Source organism: Vicugna pacos, chromosome 2 (assembly GCF_048564905.1).
Source record: "Vicugna pacos chromosome 2, VicPac4, whole genome shotgun sequence".
Taxonomy (NCBI): Eukaryota; Metazoa; Chordata; class Mammalia; order Artiodactyla; family Camelidae; genus Vicugna; species Vicugna pacos.
In genome coordinates, this window is record NC_132988.1 from 75,266,760 (window position 1) to 75,292,478 (window position 25,719).

The 25,719-nt window shown below is 34.0% G+C and overlaps 1 protein-coding gene across 1 annotated transcript in view; it reads right to left on the bottom strand.

Annotated features, from left to right (window-relative positions):
• Nucleotides 1-4,312: 4,312 nt before the first annotated feature.
• The window catches only part of ANTXR2 (ANTXR cell adhesion molecule 2), a 131,977-nt gene continuing 110,570 nt past the window's right edge, over nt 4,313-25,719 (bottom strand). The window contains exon 17 of the mRNA XM_006198222.4: nt 4,313-6,287. Within this exon, the coding sequence (XP_006198284.1) occupies nt 6,249-6,287 (39 nt within the window). The 3' untranslated portion in view covers nt 4,313-6,248. The remainder of the gene's footprint in view (nt 6,288-25,719) is intronic.

Sequence of the window (25,719 nt, forward strand, 5' to 3'; positions counted from 1 at the left end):
GCAATAGAAAACTAACACAAGCCTCTCTTCTCAATTTAATTGATAACAAAAGTGACTTTTTGAAAGCTAGAAGAAATAAACATATGCAGCAATGACCCTGGGTTGAGAATTATTGGATTGATTTTCGAAGGGGTTGAGGGAAACATTTTTAAAAGAAATATTTTACTTCCATTTTTACCACGATTTTAAAGGAATAATTTGAGGAGTATACTATTGTTATTCTATCAGCTCAATAGATTTAATAATTCTGAAATCACTTGTGAATTGGCCTTTATCATTTTGAATTAGAATTTTAAAAATCATTGCTATAAATACATCATTTCAGTGCTTTCTGGCAGTGACAGGAACACAGAGATGATGAGCACCATTAATGTTATTGTCATAATTTTCTTTTTTTAGCTTTCTGTCCTATTATTCTAATCATATCAACATCCTTTAAAATGAGACAAAGTACACTGAATGTTCCAGGTTATCATTCAGTCTTTGAGATCCTTTATAAACGTTATTCTAAAACCCTTCAAACTTTCTGTAATATCTAGTCCCCTTGGGAAGAGTCCCAAGATGTTAATTACAGAAGCCCTGAAAATTTCTCCCAATTTTTTAAACATTAAGAATTTGTTGAAGATTTTTTACACTTGAACATATTGTTTAAAATATAATCTTTCTTCCCATGTGACAGCCTCACACAAACAGAGTATTTAAAGAAGATGAAGGTCTGTCATTGCTCTGTTTAATTAAGAGAGGCTTTTAGAATTAGAGGATGTTAAAAAAGAACTCAGAAGAAAACTTAGTGTGATAATGATAATCATCTCATTTTACATCAGCATTTCACCCAGTAAAAATTCTATTTACAGGTGTCATCTGCTAGAACTAGTCAATCTTATTTCATAATGTGAGTTTTTCTTCCCCTAGCTACTTGGGCAAATCAGATGGTGGAGTACAAAAGTTCAAAAGCATGCCTAGAGGTTTAGAATTGCTTCTAATTTAGCATATGATGTAACAATTTCCTTTTCCTGTGACTTTGAAAGCTCTCAGTTCCTTTCTTTTAGCAACTAAATTGTTTAAAATCACCGTGCCTTTTAGAACACAAAGGCAATGCATATATTTTTTGGTTAGTCTACATTCTAGAAAATTAACTCAGTGTCTTTAACCAAATCTACATAAATGCACATTTTAATAACTTTTACAACTTATTTTGGATTATCCATTGACACTTATAATCTTGAAAATATAATTCACCCAAGGTACAAATAACTTTACAGTAATTAGAAAACAATGTTAAGGGTCTATATTTTTTAAACTCTCACTTTCATAGTTTTCTTTTACAAAAAAATGGTGACTTTGGAAAAGTCAGCAGTTCTAACACAGTACCTATCCTGAACTGTGTTCAAATTACTCAGTAAAATGTTTTCCAATGAATACTTGCTATGGGAAACATATGCATAGTTATTGTCAATTAAGTTCCCCCCGCCCCCAATTTTGACTTAGGAGAGAAGAGTTCAACGATTTAACTGTCTGTAGGGTACAAAGTACCTCACTCACTAAAACTGGTGGTATAAACAGCTCCTAACAATTTCTGTGTATCTTTATATGTGCCTTTGAGACACTTGCTAAGACTGTAAAGTCTGAGTGAAATACATGGATAAACTTTCCAGTATTTTACTCATCTTTTGAGAGGTTTCATTAGATATAAACTTTATTATCAGTTGCCTCTTTGACAAATTATAGTTATAAGAAATTAACTGAGAAATTACTCTATCATGGCTAATTATCAAATCATGTACTATGGTTCAATGTCTTTCTTGTAACTAAAAGGCGGTTTACAGAGCTAATATTACCATGCTCTACGAATAAAGCCAGTCATTAAATATATGAGATGCATAAATACCAAAGCCTCCAACATGACTCTATTCACAAAAATGTTGTCAGAGCTGGAAGGAACTTGAGATACCTCCAGCCCACCCATCTCCAGTCTATGGTTGAGGAGCTGATCTGTTCAATAGCAAGCTGGTTGTGGCTATGTCTAAGGTCGAGGCTCTCTACCATCAGATTCTTAAACTAAGACAATTTGAAGTGCATTACTCTGAGTCAACCTCCATCTCTCTGTGTCTGTCTCTCTTTCACACACACACACACACACACACACACACACCCCTTAATATAGCTCTTGCAAAGCAATCTGAACAAGCACATTTTAATATAAATTTTCATGTTATACTGTGTACTTGCTTATCAGCATTTTCTTTTGGCAGAAGAGCATAAAAATAAAGTGTTAAAAAAAACTAGCACAGGGCTTGCTTCATTATGAGAGAAATTTTTCTTTCTTTTGTCAAATTGACTGAATTAGACCCTAGTGAGGGTAGAAATACACCAAAATTAAAGTGTTCTCAGAAATAAGCCATAGAGATTCACTCAGTGAACTAGTAATCTGACTCTGAGACTAGAATACATGGCTGCACCCACTTCATACCTGCAGACAGACAACATTCTCCAGCCTCACCAGCTTGTTTCTTCCCTTAAAACATACCACAGATGTTCCAGTTATTCTAGGATTATGTATTTTCTTTCCTATTAAGATAAAGAATGTATATATGTGCCTCCTGTGCACATACACCCACCAAAATTTTCCAGTAGCAATAAAACACTAATAAACTTCCTACAATAATGTGATGCTGTACAAAATCTAGTAAAAGTTAACCACAAGGTTTCATGATGAAGGAGGAAGTTACAATGTTTACAATATTTGTAAATGTGACCTGGTTATATTTTGCCTTCTTAAAATCAAGAAGTAAGGTATATAAGCTGATCAATCAAAAAATACGTTAGATGCCTTCTTGGCTGTAATATAAGCTGTTTTGATTTATAAAAAAATAAGCTAATAAATTGCCTCTGAGCAGTAAATAATGGTCAGTGCTATTTAGATAATAAAGTTAAGTTCACAGAGACACCCAGATCTTGTATCCAGTAAGGATTTATTAGAAAAACAAATATTGAGTAATTTATGATTTTGAGTAAAATTCAGGAAAAACAGAAGCAATTTCTTCCCTAACAATTTAAAATATAGGAGATTTAAACCTTACGTACTTCTGCCAAAATAGTAATAATCCATAGATGACAGATGCTGCTCCCTACTTAATGGAAGGCCTCAAATTTTACTCTGCATCTCATTGGGATGGAAAGACAAAAATTTAAAATAGAATTAACTTGGGGAAAGGCATCAGTGCTGCAACTCTTAGCACCAAATGTTTTTTCTTGGAGCACCAAATGCTTTAAGGAAAACATTCCAAGTATCAAAGTTTTCAGATAGATAAATATTTATGGATCAAATCCATAAAGAACAGACATTGTTATGAAATATATATAGATGCCTTCAAAACTTTCTTTCCAGGCAGAGTAGACACATAAGTTAGGAGTCATTTCCCACTTAATTGTTTTTGCAACCTTATGCGACACAAATGGATTATGGATAAAGACTGAACTTGTTTATTCAGAGGAATTAGATTTTGACTGACATTATGTCCAAAAAATTAAACAGGGACTGTTTCTCTCTATAAAATATAAAATGTGATTAAACTTATAGAAAAGGTTTTATTTTACCCTTCTATTTTCCTGTTTGAAAGGTGTGGAGGTTTAGACCTTTGATGAGAAAACAGAACTCTTAAAAGCAAATTCTTCTCTATTTGTTAGTTAGTATAATCAGAGAAAACCAGAGCATAGATCTGGTTCATATCTTGAAGTGTAATAAAATTCCATCTGTCTTTAAACTTTATGAATGGTACTTTTTTAGTCTACATAAAGACCATGACCTCTCTCTCTTCACTGAGAGCTCTTCATAGTGTGGTTAGAACTGGTAATCCATTTTCATTACAATCTATGGAAAGCTATTTTGCCATTTAAGGGCAGAGGTCTACTGACATTGCCCATGTAACAAAACAAAAGTGTCATACAAATACCATATGATACTAGGCCGATTCAAAGTAACGGCCAAATAAATAGCCTTAGCTCCTGTAGTATCCTTGATGCTCTTAAATACCGTGTAGGGGTTTGTGGTGATGAGAAATGAGGTGCTAACTTAAGAAAACAGCAGTAGGCCCGGCCCCAGATGCAGTGTAGAACCAAGGTCTGCGAGAACTCAATGGATACATACCCGGCTCCCAGGTCACACTTGTACATGTGCATAATCACTACCAACAGGATCAGATGTGAACGTAAGGGACATTTCTGTCCCTGAAACTAAGCAAGACAATTATATATTCAACCAAACCAAACGAGGCTTGAGTTTATGTAGGCTGAAAGAAAACGGTAGCAGAGGCACAGGTAAAATTTTATTTATGAATACACAGACACATGACGTTGGATCCAGCCAGCCAGTGACATAAATAAACTTGAGCAAAAGATTCAAGCTAGAGAATATATATGTATGCCTATCTATCTATCTATCTATCTATCTATCTATCTATCTATCTATCTATCTATCAAAATGTGTGTGTGTGTGTGTGTGTGAGTAAAGCTTCTTGGAGCAGTGCCACAAATCTGGACACCAACCATCAGAATCACTCCCGTCCTTTGAAATTTCCCTTAAGAGCACAATGCGGGTAATTATACTGGGATGCTCCAAATCGCTGTTTCCATCTTGTGCACTCACATGCCCGCCAAACATGAAATGTTAGCCTTCTCCCTTCCAACGTGATGGTTGTTGAACTTATTTTTAGTGTCATTTGATAAGCCTTTGTGCTCGCAGAGAGACATCCCACTGACCCAGCCACTGGTCATTGTCTATACCAGTTCACATCAAACAGGCGCGCTTTGTCAGGTTTCCAGTCGAATATCCATTTTGCAACTGAAGTACAGTATCGAAAGTGACTAGATCATTTGAGCTTTTTTCTTCAGCTGCTGCCTTCTTCCTCCCCCACAGTGTTTCCGCTCACGCTAACATAATTTGGCATCGTCGACGTGACACGATGGTGGTGTTTCTAAAAAATATTATAATACATACATTTTCGATGCTTTGTGGTGGTCGACCCTCCTGAAATTTAATTGATGAGTTGATGAGAAGTCTTTTTTCTTTCCTCTACTGAATCACAACCAAGGTAGAGTGCCCCTCAAAATCCAAGTACTGCGCATACAGTAATAGGTCATTCAATGTCAAAAGGCATAAAAAAGATGAGCAAAATCTTCACAGGCTGCTGCTTGCTGTTGCCTTTAATTATATTAATTAAACTTTGAAATTTTCATGCAAAGAGAGTTGCTGGCTTGTGACGCTGAAGAGCCCTTGGAGACTGGAGGAAGAAAAAACCCTGAGCGGAAGCTTTGTGGTTACTGCTTCCTTTAAATTAAAAGCACAACAAACTCGTAGGTGTGTTTACAGATATTAACGCTTTATGCACTACTAAGCCCTAAACGTAGAAAGAGGGTAAATCCGCCGATCGACCATGATTTGACAAGTCCTCAAATCGCGAGTCCCTTAAACTCCACTCAAGATCTCTGGTTAAAGGCTGTCTTCCCGTGGAATAACGCTCTATTAATTTTCTTCTTTTCCCAAGTGCATAATGAAAGAAAGGTGTCTTCAAAAACTAGAGGGCAAAATCTTGCTTGCTACCAATACCTTGAGGCATCCTGTCTACATTTTGTCATGCGTGTGCACTTTTCAGTGTTAGAATGACGAGATTTTCCAGTCAGAAGGTTCCCGTAGGCACACTGCGATAGGGGATCTGGAAGGATTCTGTGCTCTGACACAGCTATCAGGCAGTGGATGCCTTTATTTGCTTAGCTTGGTGGGGTATTTCATACTCTGCCTGTGGCTGACAACCTTGCCATGTAAAAACACAAGTGCCATGGTTCCGTGTAAAACACTCTTTTCTCCATTAAAGATCCACCATGGCCAGTTGTTTTATGGTCCCCATTCTGACATCATCTTCATGCTTTTGTTTCTGCTTTTCCCTCCTCCACACATTCAAATGGACTTTCTTGTGTAAACCACAGCGTGTAGGTTACCGTTCCTCTTTATTTTCAATGTCCTGAATCATGAGTTACCCCTAGGTTTCATCAACGCCGGGTAGGTGGCAGAACAAACGTTTGAAAATGTTTGGTGCAAGCAAAGCAAAAGGCAGAGAAAATATTTCCTGACTGACAGGAGTAAAGCTGCTCTTCCAAAAACTTCTGAAATGCACTTTTTTTTTTTCGTTTGGTTGGAAATTGGCATTGTGAAGATGTACATCTTCGTACCTCCTGGTCTCCCTGCTTTCCTTTTACTGAGACGGAACTCGGGAGAAGTTTATGCACCGGCCCTAGGAAAGAAACAAATCCTTATTGAAATACTGATGTAATTATATATATAAAAAAGCATAAGAACACTTACTTTCCTACTAGAATATAATAAATGATTACCCGAGGTAAGGTCAATGTTCAGATGAGACTTGAAGTTCTAAGTATTTTTTTCCTTGGGTCAAAGAATGATGGTTCATTCAGATCTTTTCCACAGAACATTCATGTACACAATGGTATGGTAAAATTAGAGTTAAAAAAACACTATGGAAAACAGAACTATTTAAAGTACAGCCCTGCAACAGTGGAAAAAGAGAGAACATGGAGAAAATAGAAGAGAGATCTAAAGAGGAAAAGATAGAAAAGGAATAATCAAGAAAAAAAGAAACTATTGGCCAAAGGACACTTTTATTCAGTATTCTACTAGGCATCTTAATCCCAGGGCATTATTTCATGCTAGCTGCTACCAACCACTTACCAGAATATTTTAAAATCAAGGCAACACACCCTGGTTGCAAGAGGCTGTGGCTAAGTGTTTGTGGCCCTCCGACTACTATTCAGTACCATCTTAAAAAACCCATCAATGTAATGCTAATTATATTTAAGGTCAAGAAGGTTTGGGCTGCCACTGATAATCATGGCAAGCAGTCTATGCCAGAACATAGCAAAAGCAGAGCAATTGTTACTTGCAGGAAATGGGATATGACAAGGTTTACAGCTCTGTTATATCCTCATGTTTATAATGGCTATACAACAAAGGTATGTTACCAAAGTACCAAGTAAACAATATAAAATAGCTTGAGCATAAAACTCATCAATTAATAGTATAGAAAAGAAAATATTAGTAATAGTGATTATTTTTCTGAGAGTATTTCACTTTAATGACAAATAATACAAGCTCTGAAAATTTTTTTAAAGTTAATTGAATGGCTTAATAAGAAACAATTCAATGTAACCTAAATATACAGAAATATACATAGAGACATAATTTTAACACTTTATATAGAGGTTAATACTCAGTATCAGGTAATAAGACTATATAGTCCATAAAATAAACCACTAAAATTGTAAGATGCTACAAATAGATGGAGACAAGGTTTCTGATAGCAAAAGTTAGAATAAATGTGTAATATTATGCTTATGTTATATTTTACAAAATAATTCAGTAAGTTTGATTCAGGTGGCATAAATATTTAAAGGATAATGTAACATGTAATATTATGTTATAAATAATAATTATTACTATTAAGAAATAACATTCATTTAATTTTCTCTATATTTTTGAATTTTTAATTAAATATTTTAAAAAATAATTTTCTTGACTTAAAATTATGCTCTAATCATGCATCTGAATTATGGGTAAAATCAAAATATATTTTTGTTGTGATGCTTTAGGTAAACACTCACATTACTTATTTAATTAGGCAATCATTACAACAAATTTAAATTTGGTATCACGCCATATAAGTCAGTAGGTCATAAATTTCAACAATAACAACATACAGTCAATATAAAATTGAAATAAATTAGTATCTTAGGACTGCATTAGTTTAAAAATGAACTATGAATGTATTCCATTCTTTTGCCTTGGGAATATAGAATTCCTTGGATGCAATGAAGTAATTGTTACATTTATTGATTTTTTTATAACATAACAGATTAGGAGTAAAATTTCTTAAATATTAAAAAAAAATTAAGGCTAGGCAGAACAAATATAATTTAATTACTGACTTTAGATTCTAGTCAAATACATTTAAAGTACATTAATTTCAAAACTGTGATAAATCAGATAATGACTGATGAGGTTATAGTTTACCTTCTCAATATGTTAAACAATCAGTTAGGCAAATTAACTATAAACAAGATTACTATTGGCATGTTTACCAACTTAAAATAAATTATAGCATATTAGAAGGGCATTTAAATATTAATAATTGACATCATTGTATTATGATCTTGTTATGATATTTTGTTTGCCTAATAAAAATTATGGCTTAAAAAGAGTAAAACTGCCTACCTTTTAAAGTGTACTATCATATGCAGCTTACATCAAGCAAGCTACCTAATTAGTGATCTCCTGTAGCAAGAAAAGAACTCTCAAGCATTACTAGTGAAAGTATAAACTGGCAAAAACTGTATAATAAGCAACACATGTAATAATAGTTTTTAAAAGCTTATATTCCTTAATTTGGTCATTTCATGTTGGGGATCTAGCCCAATAAAATATCTAGACAAAAGTTTCAAAATATTTACCATGGGATTTTTTATAATATGAAAAATATAATTAGTCAACTTATATTTATTTCTGTCTGACAATCAGAGAATAACTAAATAAATTATGATTCACCTATGTAACTAAATATTATGTAGCCACTAAAATAGAAAAAATTAAAAAAATTTAAAGATGAAGGGAAATGATAATAAGACATAGGGAAATGCCAACTTGTATACGTACATAACTATAATTATGCAATATATATCTAAAGAGTAAAAGACAAGACAAACAGACTGCACCAACATGCTATGAGTAGTAGAACTGCATATGATTTCTTACATTCTATTTTATACCTTTTCTGTATATTCACATGTTTGATGGTTTAAAAAAGTAGTTTTCAAATAGTAAATTCAATCAGCAAAATCCAAGCCTTCCTAAATGTCTATAGTTATATTTTTAAACATCAGCCCAGGAACCCACTGACTACTCACTCTTAGGAATCATCACAAACTACCAACTATGACAAACTTTTTCAGCATTCAATATTCCCATAGGTCAACTCATTTACTCATCTCTAGGTTTTTACAGTTACTATCCTGGTGAACCCATGTGAACACAGCTCTACTCAAGAGTGCATGGGTGTGGCAGAAGCCAATGATGAATAAGTCTGATAATTCACAGTCAGCATTTTCATGTTTATGGTCTACTATTCTAAGAGTTTTCATAAAATGCCTTTTCAAGCATTTGTCCAGGACACAATCAGCAGTCTATTTTCAAAAACGTTTGTGTGTGTGTGTGTGTGTGTGTGTGCACACATGGCCTGCCTCAAGTCCTGTGTACACTGGAGTCCATTATATTTAAATAAGAATATAAGGGGAGCTCTTTAATTTCATACAACATCAGGCTTTCTAAAGACACACATAGTATCTTGGGTGTATATATATATATATATATATATATATACATGTATCTCCATTCCATCAATGGAGTATTTATACCTCAGGCACTTATCAATAAACATTTTGGAATCCTTTCTCTCCAGATCAGTTGGCAAAACTATCTTTGAATGTGAGGTTCTAAGTGAAATGCCAGCCATCAGTTTCTGTAGGTCAGTGCATTTTTTATACCGTGGTCCATGAAGTCCTGTGGGTTCTACGAGGCGCGTCAGGGGCTGCTAGGGCTGGAATGCTGCACGAGAATGGAGCAAGGAGGCCACTGCAAGCCTCTCAATCCTAATCCAACCCAAGGAGCTGAACTCTCACCTACCCTTAAAAATTGCAATTCAGTGTAAGATTTTGTTTTTGTTTACACTAAAAATGTAGTTTAATAACTATTATTCAAGCTATTCATACCTATGTTAAGTCTGATTGCCAGTAAACTATCATTATATCTGGACTTGGTTTCTTTACCTCTCTTTAGAAATGCCTCCCTAAACAAATCTAGGACAACATTTCAGTATTATCCCTTCAACTTTTGGTCATATCAAGCCCACATAAATTTTGGTCATATAGAGAGAATTCTGCATTTTGGAAAATTGCTATTGAGGATCCTGATATGAAGGGAGCAATTCTTGGAGTCCACAGCTAGCTGGGAAAAAACTTGTCACTTCTGGTAAGCTCACATGCTTCTCTTATTAAATAATGACAATTACATAACTCAGCCTTTCTCTTTGTGCCTTGACTTTCAAAAAGCTCAGGTTTACATCATGCCCTAAAAGCACTGCTACCTTTAGTGTACATTTTCTGGTACAGCTATATCTTAACTTTGGCCTATGAATTATTTCTTAATTTATTCTGAAGTTTTATATATATATTTTTCTCAATATTTTTTAGAAGTAGATTAGAGACAAATAAATGTAAATTAATATGTTTCTGTCTTAATTCTAAACTTTCTTAATCATAAAGACTCCACACTCATCTGAACCTTTAAAATTCTCCAATAAATATATTACCACAACATCTATCTACCTTATACACAAGATCCCAACATGTCTAACTCTCTTCTTCCTTGCCTTTTGTTATTCTGGTAGAACTTACGGAAGTACTGTGCAGAAAGCTGATGTCAAATCATTATTCCTTTGATTTTAATCTTCACTAAGTTAACATAGATAATTAATATGAATTTGAAATTTACACACACAAGCATGCTGAAACTATGTTATTCCAAAAAAAAAAAAATCCTGAAAGTTCTTCTGTAGGAATAAATCCTCTAATTCTAAAGACTGAAAGCTTAAATTCATTTTCTTTGACTGCTAGGAAAAATAGGCATAGTACAATTCTTTATAAACTAAAAATGTTTTTATATTCCAAATCTTCTCTTACAGCAGAGCTCTGTGCAGAAGTTTTACTCCATTACCCACTTTCTCTCAGTATAGGAAGAAACAGGATGTACCCAAAATAAATCACCAGCAGAACTCTGGTCATAATAAAAGCTAAACTCACAATTAGAATCTGTCAACTTCAACTTCGCTTAAGTGATTTTCAGGCAACATCAAATGTCTATTAGAATAAGAAGTTCACTGATGCTTCATTATCGGCAATTCCTTCTCTTGGGTCTCATAATAAGTAGGAGTGGAAAGCTGATGCTCAAAATAAAAATGTCCACTGCTTTGTTACTGTTCTGCAATTTACTAAACCAGGACATAAAAATAAGACAACAGTGGGAACCAATGTATTTGCCGTTGGTTAAATATATAGATTCCAACTCTGTTGCAATATTTGAAAACTGATTTCACCCACTGATTTTCACTGTGACCAGCAAGAGCAGCATTAACCAGAGCAAATGCCACATTTCCCATCTCTTGAGCATTAAAATTCTGCTGGCATTAACACCTGTGAGTTCCTTTACTAGCTATCTGCACAGGGTATATTTCACTGCTATAACCGTTATAGCATTATGCTCACCTCATAAATATCCATTGACAAGCTGAAGCATACAACTGCACTTTAGTTTAGACTTTTCAAACACAGATAGCTGATTTATTTATACCTCTACTCCAAACAAAAGTTTACTAAACCTTCTTGCTTTGTGCAACAGTAAACAAGTGATTCAAATTTTAAATTGTACTCAAAGCACAGATAAACAAAGGAACAGACACACAAGACAATTCAAGAGGTTCAGGAAATCACAAATATCAGGAAAAATGCTGACTTGAGAACACAATAGGCTTTTTGAGTGAAGATTTCCTGTAGCAACTGGATGTACAGAGTGAAGGGTAGGCATCTACTATTCTCTCTCTCTCTCTGAAGGTCAGAACTTCCTGAAAGGTTTACTTCATTTTTTTGTTTAGTAAAAGGGCAAGTTACTGGTCCTTACATATTTAATATTAATAATATAATAAGACCACATTCAACTATCAGCAATATATATATACACACAGCATACATATATACATACACATACACTCATAACGAGAAAGACAAAGAGAGAGATAAATACACACATATATAATAAATAAAATAAGCTGTGTTATCTTCTGCTTTAAATAAAACTGAATGATTTTGAGCTGAAATATAAGTTTCATATACTTTTTTCTAATGGAAGCTCAATCTATAAATGTCCCATGTTACAGCAGAGACAACACACCACATAGATGTTCAGTTGATGTCGTGAAGGGAAGTACTCAGTTTGCCTGATAAATTCATTTCCAAAATTTTTTCTCTTCATTCTGTTATGGCACCTGCAAAATTCTAGTGACTCTACACATACTGTTAACATTTAATTTGCAAATATCTATGTATCTTTATTTTTCTTGAGATTCAGGCACACAGTTTGCAGTTAATGAAACATTTAACCCATACCTCATAATAGTAAGATATGATGGCTAAAATAGCATTCACTAAGAGCAAGGCAGAACCCTGCCAAAAGTTGGAGACATAGCAAGAAAGCAAAGAGAGATCCCCACATAGTATGTGACATTGTCTGTAAAAGCAAAGCAGTAGTCAACCGAAAGCTAGGGAGAAAAGCAGGAGAGTGCTGAAATAATTCTTTTTTCAAAGACACCTAGGGCCTTCCTAAGGGAAAGGAAGCAGCCCACTGACGGTTTGAAAGTTTGGGGAATGGGAAGAGGAATGAGAAAAGTAGGCCTGAGGGGCCCAGAGCCTTTTGGAACCACATGGCAGTAGCCTGCTGAAACCTGAGTGCAGGAGAACTGAGAAAGATCCCTCCGAGGCTCATGGGGCCTTAGAGAGTGCAAGGAATAGGGCCAGTCAAAGGCTGCAGGCAGAGAATCAATACGTGAACAGGCCTCTCCAGGTACAGAAAGTAGCAGCTGGTGGAGACAGAGGAGGTATGGTATCGGCAGCTGGTGAGCAAAAACTCCACTGCAACCCCAGAAGCTCACAGGTGAGCTAGAGTGAGAGAGAGGGAGGGAAAGGGAAAGCGAAAGGGAAAGACAGAGAGCTCTGCTAAAGGGAAACCCCTGATCCTGTCCTCAAAATTTTGGAAGCCAGCAGTGAACTAAAAATAACTAAGATGGCAACAAACCAAGACCCTGCTCAACCACAGATTAGCAACATGACAGTGGAAGTATATATATGTTTCTAGAGGTAAATATTATCTAGGTTATTCTATTTTTATGACAGTGTTCAGCATAAAATTACAAATTATGGTACACACAAAGAAGCAGGACAATATGACCCATAATCAATGGGAATACAGTTAATACAGGCAAATCTACAGCTAACAGACAAGGGCTTTAAAGTAACTGCAATAAAAATATTAAAAGTTCTAATGAGAAAGGTGGATTTTAGCAGGAATATGGAAACTCTCATTAAGAACAAAATGGAAAAACTAGAGACAAAAATTGTACTATCAGATATAAAGAACATTTTGATTTATATAAAAATAGACAGAACATACAAGAAGAAAAACTCACTGAACCTGAAGGTAGGATTATAGAAATTGTTCAAATTGAAAAACAAAGAGAAAAAAATAACTAAAGAGAACCTGAGACCAGTGGGACAATATATATCTAATGGTCTGTCACATGAGTAATTGGTGTCCCAGCAGAGAGAAGAAAGAGAGGGGAAGAAAGATTTGAAAAAAAAATAATGGTTAAGAATTTCCTAGACTTGATGAAAGGCATAAACCTTCAAATCAAAGAAAATTTGTGACCTTTAAGGAGGATAAACATATGGAAAACCTTATCAAGAACATATAATAAAACTTATGAAAATCAGAGAATATCATAAGAGTATACCTGCTTTGTCCCTCATCATACTTTAGCCCAAGACATCCTATGCAGAGAAAACAGCTCTAAGCATGACAGCCAACTTTTTATCAGAAACCATGTAAAACACAAGATAGTGGAACTCTCTAAAATGCTGTATGGGGAGGAAAAAAGTCAACCTAAATTTCCATATCCTGAGAAAATACCACTCAAGAATGTAAGGAAAATAGACATATTAAGACAAGCAAAACCTGACATAATTTATCTGCAACAGACTTCAACAACCACAAATGCTAAATTAAATTCTTGAAACTGGAGGAAAAGACACTATATGGAAGTCTAGGTGTGCAGGAAGAAATAAAAAGAAACAGGAGTAAACATATGCACAAACACAGAATCTAAATATATAAAATAAATAAAATTTCTTTATGACTATTGATTACTTAGCACAAAACTAATAATATCATATTATTGAACTCACAACTTTTCTAGAAGTACCATATATGACAATAGGAGCACACAGAGATAGAGGGGAAATGGAAATTAGGCCACAGTAGCGTTTATATATTATTTTTAACTAGTATACTATTTTTGATTGTAGATTGTGAGAAGTTAAAGAAGCTTTATTTCTAAAGCAACCACTGAAAAACAGCAGAGAGATACAGCTTTAAAAGAAAATAAGGAGATGGAATGGATTACAAAAAAAATTACATTAATCCAAAAGAGGGCAAAAAAAAAAAAAAAGAAAGAAACAGATGAACAAAGAATGGGTAGGACAAATAGAAATAATATAGTAGACACAAGAACTGGAAATAAACTGAAACAAATAAACTGGATACATAACCAAATTTACATAAGAAATGATTTCAAGTAACTTAACACAGTATTTTGCTTGTATAGCAATAACAGAATATAATCTAGGGATAAACAAACCAGCAAAAAGTTTATTTCATTCATTAGCCTTAATTTTACTAATACCCATTTCATTATTAATTTGCAGGCATATATATCTAAATATAGATATAAATAACATAGGATAGAGCAAATAAGTATTTTAATATTGGTAAGGCCAAGATTTTTCATGTAAGAGAAAAGAGGTACAAAGTATATATTCAAAAATATTAAGTAACATCTTTTAATGCTAAATTAGAATTGAAACTATACCATTAACTCATGATTTTTCAAAACTATTGAGTTTCCTAGCTCCACCTGCTGAAAATGCTTAGAAGCAATGAAAACCCAATAACAATTAGCACCCTTAGTATCCAAATATGTTCTCTAAATACCATAATCTATCTAAAACATCTAAGGCTCCTTGGAGTTGAATGGTTAGCTCCAGTTTTGAAATAGAAAAAGTAAAAGATGTGTCTGGGACATACTGTGCCCAAACTAAAGAAATTTATCAAAGACTAATGTAAGCCATGTCAGAAATATAAAATAATCACTATGATGAATCAGGCTTTTATAACATGGTTTCTCTGATCTATCTTGGCATCACAAACAGAACAGTTGATGTGATGCATTACAAAGTACACAGCACCCCTTGCGAATAATCTATGCCAAAAGAAAAGGGTGACTCTCAATCAGAAAGGGGGTACAGAATGTCAGTATATATGAGCATGTGTGTTGGGGACCAGTGCTGGAGGAGTTGTAATATCATAGAGATTTTCAGGTGGCACTTGAGCAGAGATTCTAAGGAAGTCAGTGAAACTTCCTATGGGGAAGAATAATTCTAGTAGAGAAAATAACAAGTTCAAAGGCCCTGGGGTGAAAATGTCTTTGGCATATCTGTAGAAAAGTAAGATCGCAAAGCAGGAACAGGCTAAGCAATGAAGAAAGTGAGAGATGAGGGCAGAGAGGAAGCAGAGACCATCTGAAGCCTTGACGCAGCAACTGTCATAAATTCTCTTTTAAGGGCCAAGTTACTAGTTATACAAAGTTAACACCTGGATCCCTTCTCATCTCTTTTACAAAGCAGACTGAGCTAAGATATTAAATGATTTATTTTTCAAAGTTTTTAAGACTAACATTCTCTCTCTCTCCCACACACACTCAACAGACAATATCAGAATAAAGTACACAAACTCCAACCATTATGTCAAATAATGGCTAAATGAAAACTCAGTCCATATTTAAATGATGCATTAAGATAAATGTTAGACAAATCCAAATGAAAGGTATAGTATATCACCACTGTTCAATCAGGTGGAAAATAGAATAAATTAATTTACTCAGTGTGGAAGAATGTGGCATGAAAATGATAATTTTCACCTGAGTATTTCTAGACTTAAAACTTTAACCTCAGTTGTTAACATCACAGAGCAAAAATTTTACATGCAACTTATATATTTTTTCCTAGAAAATTAGGCACTGAGATAATTTGTTTATCTTATCAAACTGCTTTTGGCACATTTAAAGAAAAATCTTGAATGCTTATGTATCATTATCACTGAAAAATACTTATTGGGAGATTTTGCTAATGTACATGATCCTAGGAATGCAATGATTTATCCCTAGCTATGTTTAGGTTTTAAGAGTTAAATCCTCATTTTTGGGACTCTAAAACAGTGTATGTTGTTCCAGGTTGAAATTTAATAACTAAGAATGTGTTGATGAATTCAGCCTATATGTGATTCATACAAATTTTCATTAGCTGCCCCTACTTAAATATCCACAGCTCTTTGGGTCATCTGTCAGACAGCTAAATTCCCAGCTAATCTGAGACTAAGAACAGTCATTTAACAGGATCTTTCAAAGAAAAACAAATATTAAAAACCACTTTAAGTTTTAAAAATTAATACTTGATGGATAATACCAATTTAAAAGCTTTAAAGAAATGTACAGTTTTTAAAGTTTCACTTTGAAGGGAAATTATAGGTTACTTTCTAGATTGTAAATTAAAAATTTTTATTAAAAATCTTCCTAAAGCTTTAGCTGGAAAATTAGTTACTATGATGCTGTTTTCCTTCAGCACAGCAAGTATTTAGTGAACTCATTCCAGGCATTCAGTCCTAATAGAAGACGTATGTATGTATTCAATTTTTGGACAACAAATTTATGCTTTAGGTATTTTTTTATTACATTTGGGAAAACAATTTTAAACAATTGCTGAAGTCATATTTATATTTAATAAAGCATCCAAATCCCTAAAGTCAGGATTTAATTTCAAATATTTATTATAGACTAGTATTTAGATGTATGATATAAAATGATATATACTTTTATATAACACATAAGTAATGTGGATTAAAATTCTTCACATTACACTTCTACATCTTAAACTGCTACAGCAGCAACCAAATGATTACATTTATTGCTAAATTTATACCAAGGAGAACAAAACTTCAAGCAGCACCTTAAATCATGGATACTAAAATTAGGCTGTTGACAGCATGAAGACTATCCCTGCTTTTATATGCAGATGCAAGTCTGAACACGCCTTTCAAATGTAGCCACGGGGATTTATAATGCCAAGATAGATGCCACTGTGACCCAGGTGTCACTTCACTTATCAGTGAGTATACAGTGGCACTTAATGAGAATCCTTTGCTCATAGTGTGCAAAGAAACTAAACATGAACTTTGTTCCTTGACCAATACAGGCATTCCTACCCTAAATAACATTATCAATTAACAAGACTGACTCTTAAAATAATTGTGGTAATATTAAACCATATCTGGAGATACAATTAATTTCCCTCAAATGGAAAGAATAAAATCTCAAAGTTTAAACATTTATACACAGATAAGCATATAGATACATTCAAATAAGTAAAAAACATGATTGTGACAGTGTTTGAGAGAACAAATTACCTACTCATATGTAATAAGTTACCTCTGTTTACAAAGGACAGTTTGCTTCTTCCTCCATATAACTCAAAAAGGCTGAAGACACATACATTTAAGAGTCAAATAACTAAAAGTGATTGGCTTTGATTAAATCTCCATTTGATTGTCTACATGTACTTATTCAACATAAATCCTAGAACCAGAAACTGGAATTTAGGTCCATCTACAAGTCAAATATTGGGTGGAGTGTTAGTGCAAATAGATGATTTATGGATAGATGGAGGGATAGGTAGACAGATAGTGATAGATATATAGATAAATAGACAGGAAGATATATAGATACACAGATGTGGATATAAAGAGTCAATTTTCAGTTAGCTCAGAAAAACAAATTCTGATATTCTAAGCCAAAATGATTTTCTAAACCACAATTAATATATTTATCCTAACATCTGCTCCTACTACAAAAAATATAGACTCTAGATGATGGCAAAGTTCGTTCAGCAGTATAATTCTTCCAATTTTTTTAAACAAAATACCTAAGTATTTGTTAAAACTCTTATCTTCTTTCCTAGACTGTAAGCTTCATGATTGTTTTTTTCACTACCATTTTGCAAACACCTGAGACAGTGTTCATCCTACAGTTTAAGTGCTTAAAAATATTTGCTGAATTAATTATAACTACTGGGTTTGAAACGTTAAATTTGATCTATGCAGCTAATATATCTCTCTGAAACATATAATTGATATTGATATCAACAGTCATATGAATATTGAGGTAGTTCCCTCTAACTGCACAATGATTAGCAAGCTATAAAATACAGGACAATGGTTCCCCTGTCTAAACATACAAATTCAAAACTATGAAACTACACTTCAGTTTTTACTAACTGACTTGTAAGTCAGCAATAGAGGCGACTGTTCCATGGCAAAAGTCCTCCTGGATTATTTTGTGACGTGGATATTGAAGCAGCCATAGATGTCTTGTTTCCTACGTGTCGGCCCAGGGGCTAGGCATGATAGGGAAATGGCTGAACTGCAGGACAGAAGTGTTCTGAGCTGGAAAGCAAGTAGGCATCAGGGAGGAACTGAACTTGATGTCAATTTTAAATAGAGAGCAGATGGTAGGAAGTGAGGTCCGCTTCATGCCCGAAACCACCGACAGAGAAGACAGAGATAACAGTATGTATGCTAAGTCCGTTATGATCCATAGATCTAAATGCAACACATGTTTGACAAGCAGGAAGTGGTCATCGTGAGTAACCTAATCGCACGTAAACATGTCATGAAGCAGTGAAACGTTAGATCAGTGCCCAGTTAATTAGCTGATTTTGTGGGCGTTTATTTTCCTTTATGCCTCTTAAATCCCTGTCAAAGAAATCAACATTATGTGTGGCATGCCACTTACTACCTCTATGTGTGTCGATAAAATTTTAGAGACCAAGTTATGCTCCAGGAGGAATTATCCTATATTTCCTGATTACTAACATTATTAGTAATTAGTCATTTGAAAACAATATAGCACAATTCATGCAGATTTCCCAAAAGACGTATTTTAAAAAAACTCTTAAAATTGATGACATTTGCTGACAAATGTGAATGAAAGTTTAAGATTTAGTTAATACTGAACTCTTCATCAATAAGATTTGGACTTAAAAAGAATAAAAATATTCTTGAAAAGAATAAACTATAATTGACAATCAACTTCAGTTACTACATCTTATTTAAGATGAACAAGAAAGTCCGTAATCTACAATGCATTATTGGAGTTGTTCTTCCTTTGGTAAGAGATTATTAGAAAATTATTAATTCCATGGCAAGACCGGTACGCAGAACATTCTTCAGAGTCAGGAAGGTGAAAGGAAAAGGCAAGACACTGCCTTTCACATTTGCAGAAAATCGGGTGTTCATAAAGCTTGCTTCCTTTAAATTCAGTCTCTGTCAGACTGTTAAAATATGGCAATGAAAATTCAATTCCCAGACCTTGCCACTTGAAAATATCTCTTTGACGGAAACAAAAGAGAGGTGCAGGTAGTCCTGCGTCAGGACAACGCCACAATAAAAGCCATGCCGAGCTGTCACACTCTCACCTGGCACCCTATCATCACAGACAGAAAGGCTATGTGAGATGACAATGTCATGTGTTGTTTGAATGGCATCCCTGAGAAAAATCCAACTGCAGCAGCGCATTTTTAGATTTAAATGTGAAAGATTGGTCATTCTAAATATATATCATTGTATTTTTTCATCAGAGTCAACATCTATCTTTGGAACTTAGAGAAGACTGAATGAATAAAATATTCTTGTACCAGAAAACCCCAAACCTGGACAATCGTATCAGCATTTTTATTCAGTCTCTTCTGACAACATTAATGCACCTTGCAAAAAGAAAGCCAGATGTTCATTCTATTTGGTGCTATTAAAAATCTATTTTACAGACTTAAATTATATTCACTGCTTCTTTTTTTTTCAAAAAAAAAAAAAGATGATGGCATTGAAGCCTTTGATAATGAAGAAAACATATTTTTATGTGGGTTTTTTGGTACTTCCAGCTTTAAATATACAATTTAACATATGTTTAAAATAGAGCATACGGGAATAAGAAAAAGCAAATCTGAAATCCAGGCACAAATACTACTTTATAGTAATTTCAAATCATGCAGGTTATTGAGACTCAGAACTAACAAAAATATAATCTCTTTGCTATAATCATACTAACTTTCAGGACTTAAAAATTCCATAGCTGATATCTCATTATTCAGGTTCTACAAAATTCACTCCTACATTTTGAAAGGATTATATCAAGAGAGTCCTCTTGGTGTGAGTTGGGGTCATTTATTATTGAGCAATATTAAAAACAACACCTTTACAAATCAGCCAGTGAGTGAATTAATTAGCAGCAACCAGCCAGTACCATCAGTGTAATAACATCCATCTATCCATTAACTGCATTATTGCAGAGGTGGTGTCCATGAACTAGTTGGTACTGGGCAAAGAAGAAGTTAACACCATTCAGCTGTTCTCTAGACAGAGAAATTTTTAAAGTATTTCTCTTTTGTTGCATTTCCCTTTTATGGGAAAAAGACAAATTTTGCCTAATAAAATGACCTTACAAATTATTTACCACCAATCAGTGTGTTCTGAAACAGTCTCTTCAATGGCCTATGTTCTTTACTTTGGGAGAACTATGGACCTAAAATTGATTCAAAATGATGGCTTTGGAAAACTTGCAAGATTGCCAAGGGTCTGCTGAATTAACAGTGATTGACGTGTGTTGAATAAATCAACCAGTATTTTAAAATGACAATTTGAATCCGTTTTTTAAGAATTGATAATCCATTTGATTCATTTTTCTTGTGCATGTTTTTGAGAGGATTTAGCAAACCAGAACATTTAAGTTACCAAGACATAGCAATCCCAATCATATCTACTAAAAAAAAGTTGATCAAACCATGTTATCAATGAGATAGGAGTGTGTCTAACTTCATGGAAGAAGGTTGTCATTCTAACCTTATCATTTTAGAAGCCACATGTCAACTTTCCATCCAGATGGTTGTTTTAGCCTATGTAGTTGCTAAGAGGAGTGAGACTGTTGTCATATTGAAGCAAACAAAGAGATCTGACTTTAAGCTTAGAAAGGAAAATGAGAATTCATAAAGATCTGGAAAAACTTTCATGTGAAAGTAACTATTTTATTTTTAAAATACATCTATTTAATCAAATGTGGAGACAGCTAAACATAACATGTCTTTAGATATTTTTAAATGAACTAAGACGTGCAACTATGTTTCTTATATGGAAAAGCTGCTATAAGGTTACCATAACTTACTAGATAACTCTTTTACCTTTGTATTCCTATGCTAAGCAAAATGCTTCAGTTGGAAGTACACACTATCTATTTACAAATGGGAAAAGTAAGTGGAAAAGTAGAAGCTAAAAAAAACCCAAAATCTATCTTTATTCCACTTCACACCTCTTAGGATAGATATCATCAAACAAACAGAAAATAGCAAGTGTTGGCAAAGAAGTGGAGATACTGGGATCCTCATGCATTACCAAGGGATATATAAAAAGTGCACTATGGAAGATAGCATGGTAGTTCCTTAAAAAGTGAAAGATAGAATTATCATATGATCCAGCAATCCCACTTCTGAGTATATGCCCAAAAGAACTGACTCAAACAGATATTTGTATACCTGTGTTGACAGCAGCACTATTCAAAATAGACAAAAGGTGGAAACAACCCAAATGTCCATTCACAGATGAATGGATAAATAAATGTCACACACACACACACACACACACACACACATATAGTGGATTATTACTCAGGCTTAAAAAGAATGACATTTGACACAGGCTAGAACCTTAAAAACATTATGCTAAGTGAAATAAGACTGACCAAAAAAAAGACAAGTATTATGTGATTCCACTTTTATGTGGCACCTAGAATAATCAAACTCATAGAGACAGAAAAATAAATAATGCTCACCAGGGGATAGGGGGAGGGAACAAGGGGAAGTTATTGTTTAATGGGTACAGAATCTCAGTATGGAGTTTTGAAAAAGTTCTGGAGAGGAACAGAGGTGATGGCTGTATGACAATGTCAATACACTTCATGCTACTGAATTGTACACTTAAAAATGGTTAAAACTGTAAATCTTATGTTATACATGTTTTACCACTATAAAGAGTTATTATTTCAGGAATTTAAAAATCAACTGAAATACTACCATAATTTATAGATTGCAGTGATAGATGAATTCAAGATATAAAAAATAAAAAAGTTCCCATATACCAGTAAGAACCAAGTTAGGAATCTTAGGAAAGGTACATTTAAATAAAATGTATATTAATTTATTTTTAAAGATATATCAGACTTTATTACAAATTACTAGTATGTGATTCTCTTTTTATATGTAAATATATTTATCCTAATTATCTGTCATGACAGTCAATTCCTTTTAATATAGTAAAACTAATGGTGGCATGTAAAAATAAGTATCGTTTAATAAGTATTTTTGCAGGATATATAGCCAAGAAAATATTTGATATTTCAAAAATTAACTCAGAATTCTAACTGAGATATATACTATCCTAATCTCAATGGAATGTTAACAGTCAAACAAAGTCTTGACTATATGCAACTGTTGAGAATAAGTAATTCGGAGTGGAACAATTATCCTGGTAATTGAGAGTGGGAGGCAATGGCTCTGCTGGTTGCCCGCAGCCTCCGTTCAGTTCCCTCAGTCACTCCGGCTCCAGAAGTGGTCTTCTCCCCCACTGCCTACTGCCTGGTGGACATAGGACCAGACGCACAGACTCAGCCATCCAAGACAAAAACATAAAGATTCTAACTGTTGTTGAGGAAAGAATAAAGTTCTCATTAGCTGTCCTTAACAATGCTGCCACCACTAGCCTCTCCAACTGAGACAGGACCCGGTGCCTAGGACAGGAGCCGACTCTGTGGCTTTTCTTTCTCCTAGTGCTAATGCTGTAATACCACTGTGATTCCAAAGACCTTTCCAAACTGATTCATGGCTAAATATACATAAAACAGAAAGCAGAGAAGCCAGGTACAGTCATATTTAAAAACATAATTTGAACCATAACCAACTATATTCCACATAAATATAACCAATAATTTTCTGACAACAACAGCAATGATAATTGTGACCAACCATTACACAATTTAGTCCTTATATATCAAGTGCTTTTCCAAGGGTTTTATAAGCACTGGGGTTATTTAATCATCACTCCTACGTGGCAGGTATTAATACCCCAAATCTACAGATCAGGAAACTGATGCCTGGAAAAGGTAAATTATCTACTCAGAAGTTCACTGTAAATAAACAGCAGCCACAGGATCTGGACACAGGAGAGTCCACTTCCAACACCCATAATCATCACCACTAAAGCATTAATAAAATTCTGCATCTTGGATATCTGTATAGATCTTTTAAAATTCCGTTAGAGATAATGAAATATTACTGGATGGGAATATAGGAATATATGAAACTTAAATCTGGTAGAAGTTCAGAAATTAAATACATTATAAACTAAATCTGAAGAATATTATGAAAAGGAATATAAAATTTTCAAAGGGAATTTGTGTGAGACCTAATCTTTTTGAGACCACAGGAAATGACCTCTGATTTCTAGTACTTGCACAATACAAGCTAGTGTGTAAGGATGGTGTGGATTAATGACTTTAAGTCCCGAAACTTTATACACTTCCCATTTAGGATGAAACTCTTTTCAATAACATACATTTCTATCTTCCTAAACGGAGTTGGCTGCACATAGTCTCATACCCAAGACAAAGTTCTGTAAGGGTGAATACTGATTATTACAGCAGGATGTAGTCCAGCAGTGTCCTTAGGGCGTTCTGGGGAACATGAAGCTGTTCTTTGCAGTCTTGTATCTGTCAGTTCTCTCATTCTCTTCCTTGCAACCCTCACCTCTCATAACTATGATGTACCCATCCTTCGCAGCCCCCTGCCCAAGTCTATTGTACTGCTTCTAATTTGCCACAGGTATGAAAACCAGACAGTCAAGTCCACTAAAAATAGGTACAAGATAAAAACAGAAAATAGTGTAAATGAGCTGGGACTCTTCTACATTTATTTTTAATAATCAGAGAATTATTTATCTATTTCCATGAACATTTTTAGAGTATGTTTTAGTTGCTGATCTATTTTGCAATACCATACAGTTTAAAATAATATAATCTCACAATGATTTTACAGAATAAAATCAGTATTCTGATTATACGTTCCATATAGAGCCATACTTTTCCTGCATATGATTGGAATACTCTTAAGTCTCGATTTCAACACATTCACCAAAATAGAGTCCAGTTCAAGCAGTCCACTAAATCTAATCAACAAAACCAAACTTACATTATGTCTATTCATGTCTATACACATACTCAAGTCATACATAATTTTTCTCAACTTGAAAGTTTTGCAAATGTGCTTTGTTTTATTTCCTTATGTAAATGCTTGGTTTTAACTTCTTTTGCACATCACAGACTAAAAGTAAATAGCTATGTCATATATATAATATATATAACATACATATACATTTTAAGAGAAAGCAAATGAATAGGGTTAACTTTGTAAGGGTTGAAGTCAGGGGCACCAGCTGCAAATATTTCATTCTTTCTTAAACTGCACTTGTGTCAACAGTGAGTGAAATACATGTTCTAGGAGCCCTCTCTTTCTCTCTCTCTCTCTCTCTCACTCTCTCCCCCCACTTTCAGATAAATGCCAGTCATTTGGCCAGGGCTCACTCACAGAAGGTACAGCAGGCACAGATGGTACTGATGCATAAATGTAATCTAGCAAAAGAATGCCAACGCCAACCCAGAAAAGGTTCCAAATAACTGCAGTGCACTTACAGGAAGTCTGTGATTGGCAAGGTTAAAGCTGCGACTGTGAGAGCTCACTGCTTGTTCCCAGATCAACAATAGATATTCTTTAGCAGACGAACATATTTAATTTGCTTTATTTGCCACACATGTATTAATTTAGATAGTGTTTAGACAAGTGATATATCCTTAGAAATAACACTGAATGAGGATAATCTAATTCCTGCAACTGTCTGAATGCATTCACAAATGCACGTGTATCAGAGTATCTGTAGACTCTTTGCACCCATTCTCTAATTCTTACCTCATTTTGTTTTCTTTATAGCTCCTGCTACCTGAAATTATCATTTGTCTATTAATATACCAAAATATGCTATTTATTTGTTATCTAACTAAATAGATGAACTTAATTATTTACTTATTTATTTCCTCCTTAAAAATACCCAGCTTTGAATAAAAGTAATCATTGCTACATCAGTTATAATGGTAGCCTTCCCACCATGAAAAACTATGAAATAGCCAATCATAGGGGATTTCTACACTAATTAAAATAAAATGTTATGTGACTGTTATCATGAAAATTACATAACAATGTAAAAAAAACCAAGAATGATATAATTTTAAAGCAGGGTAGAAATTAGTTTTTCTATAGTATGATTTCAACTCTAATTAAAACACAAGTTCAGAAAAATTTTGAGGTAATTCTTTGATAGTTTTGGTTTGTGTGACATGACATGAGAAGACACTCTTCTTCTTTGTCCTGAAACTTATACAATTTTTCTTTAATGAGTATGTATTTGTTTTGTAATAACAAAAAGTTCAAAGAAAACTTATTATCTTAGTTACTTATGTATTTTACCCCAACTTACTGCACACACACACACACACACACACAACTGAAGTTACTTTT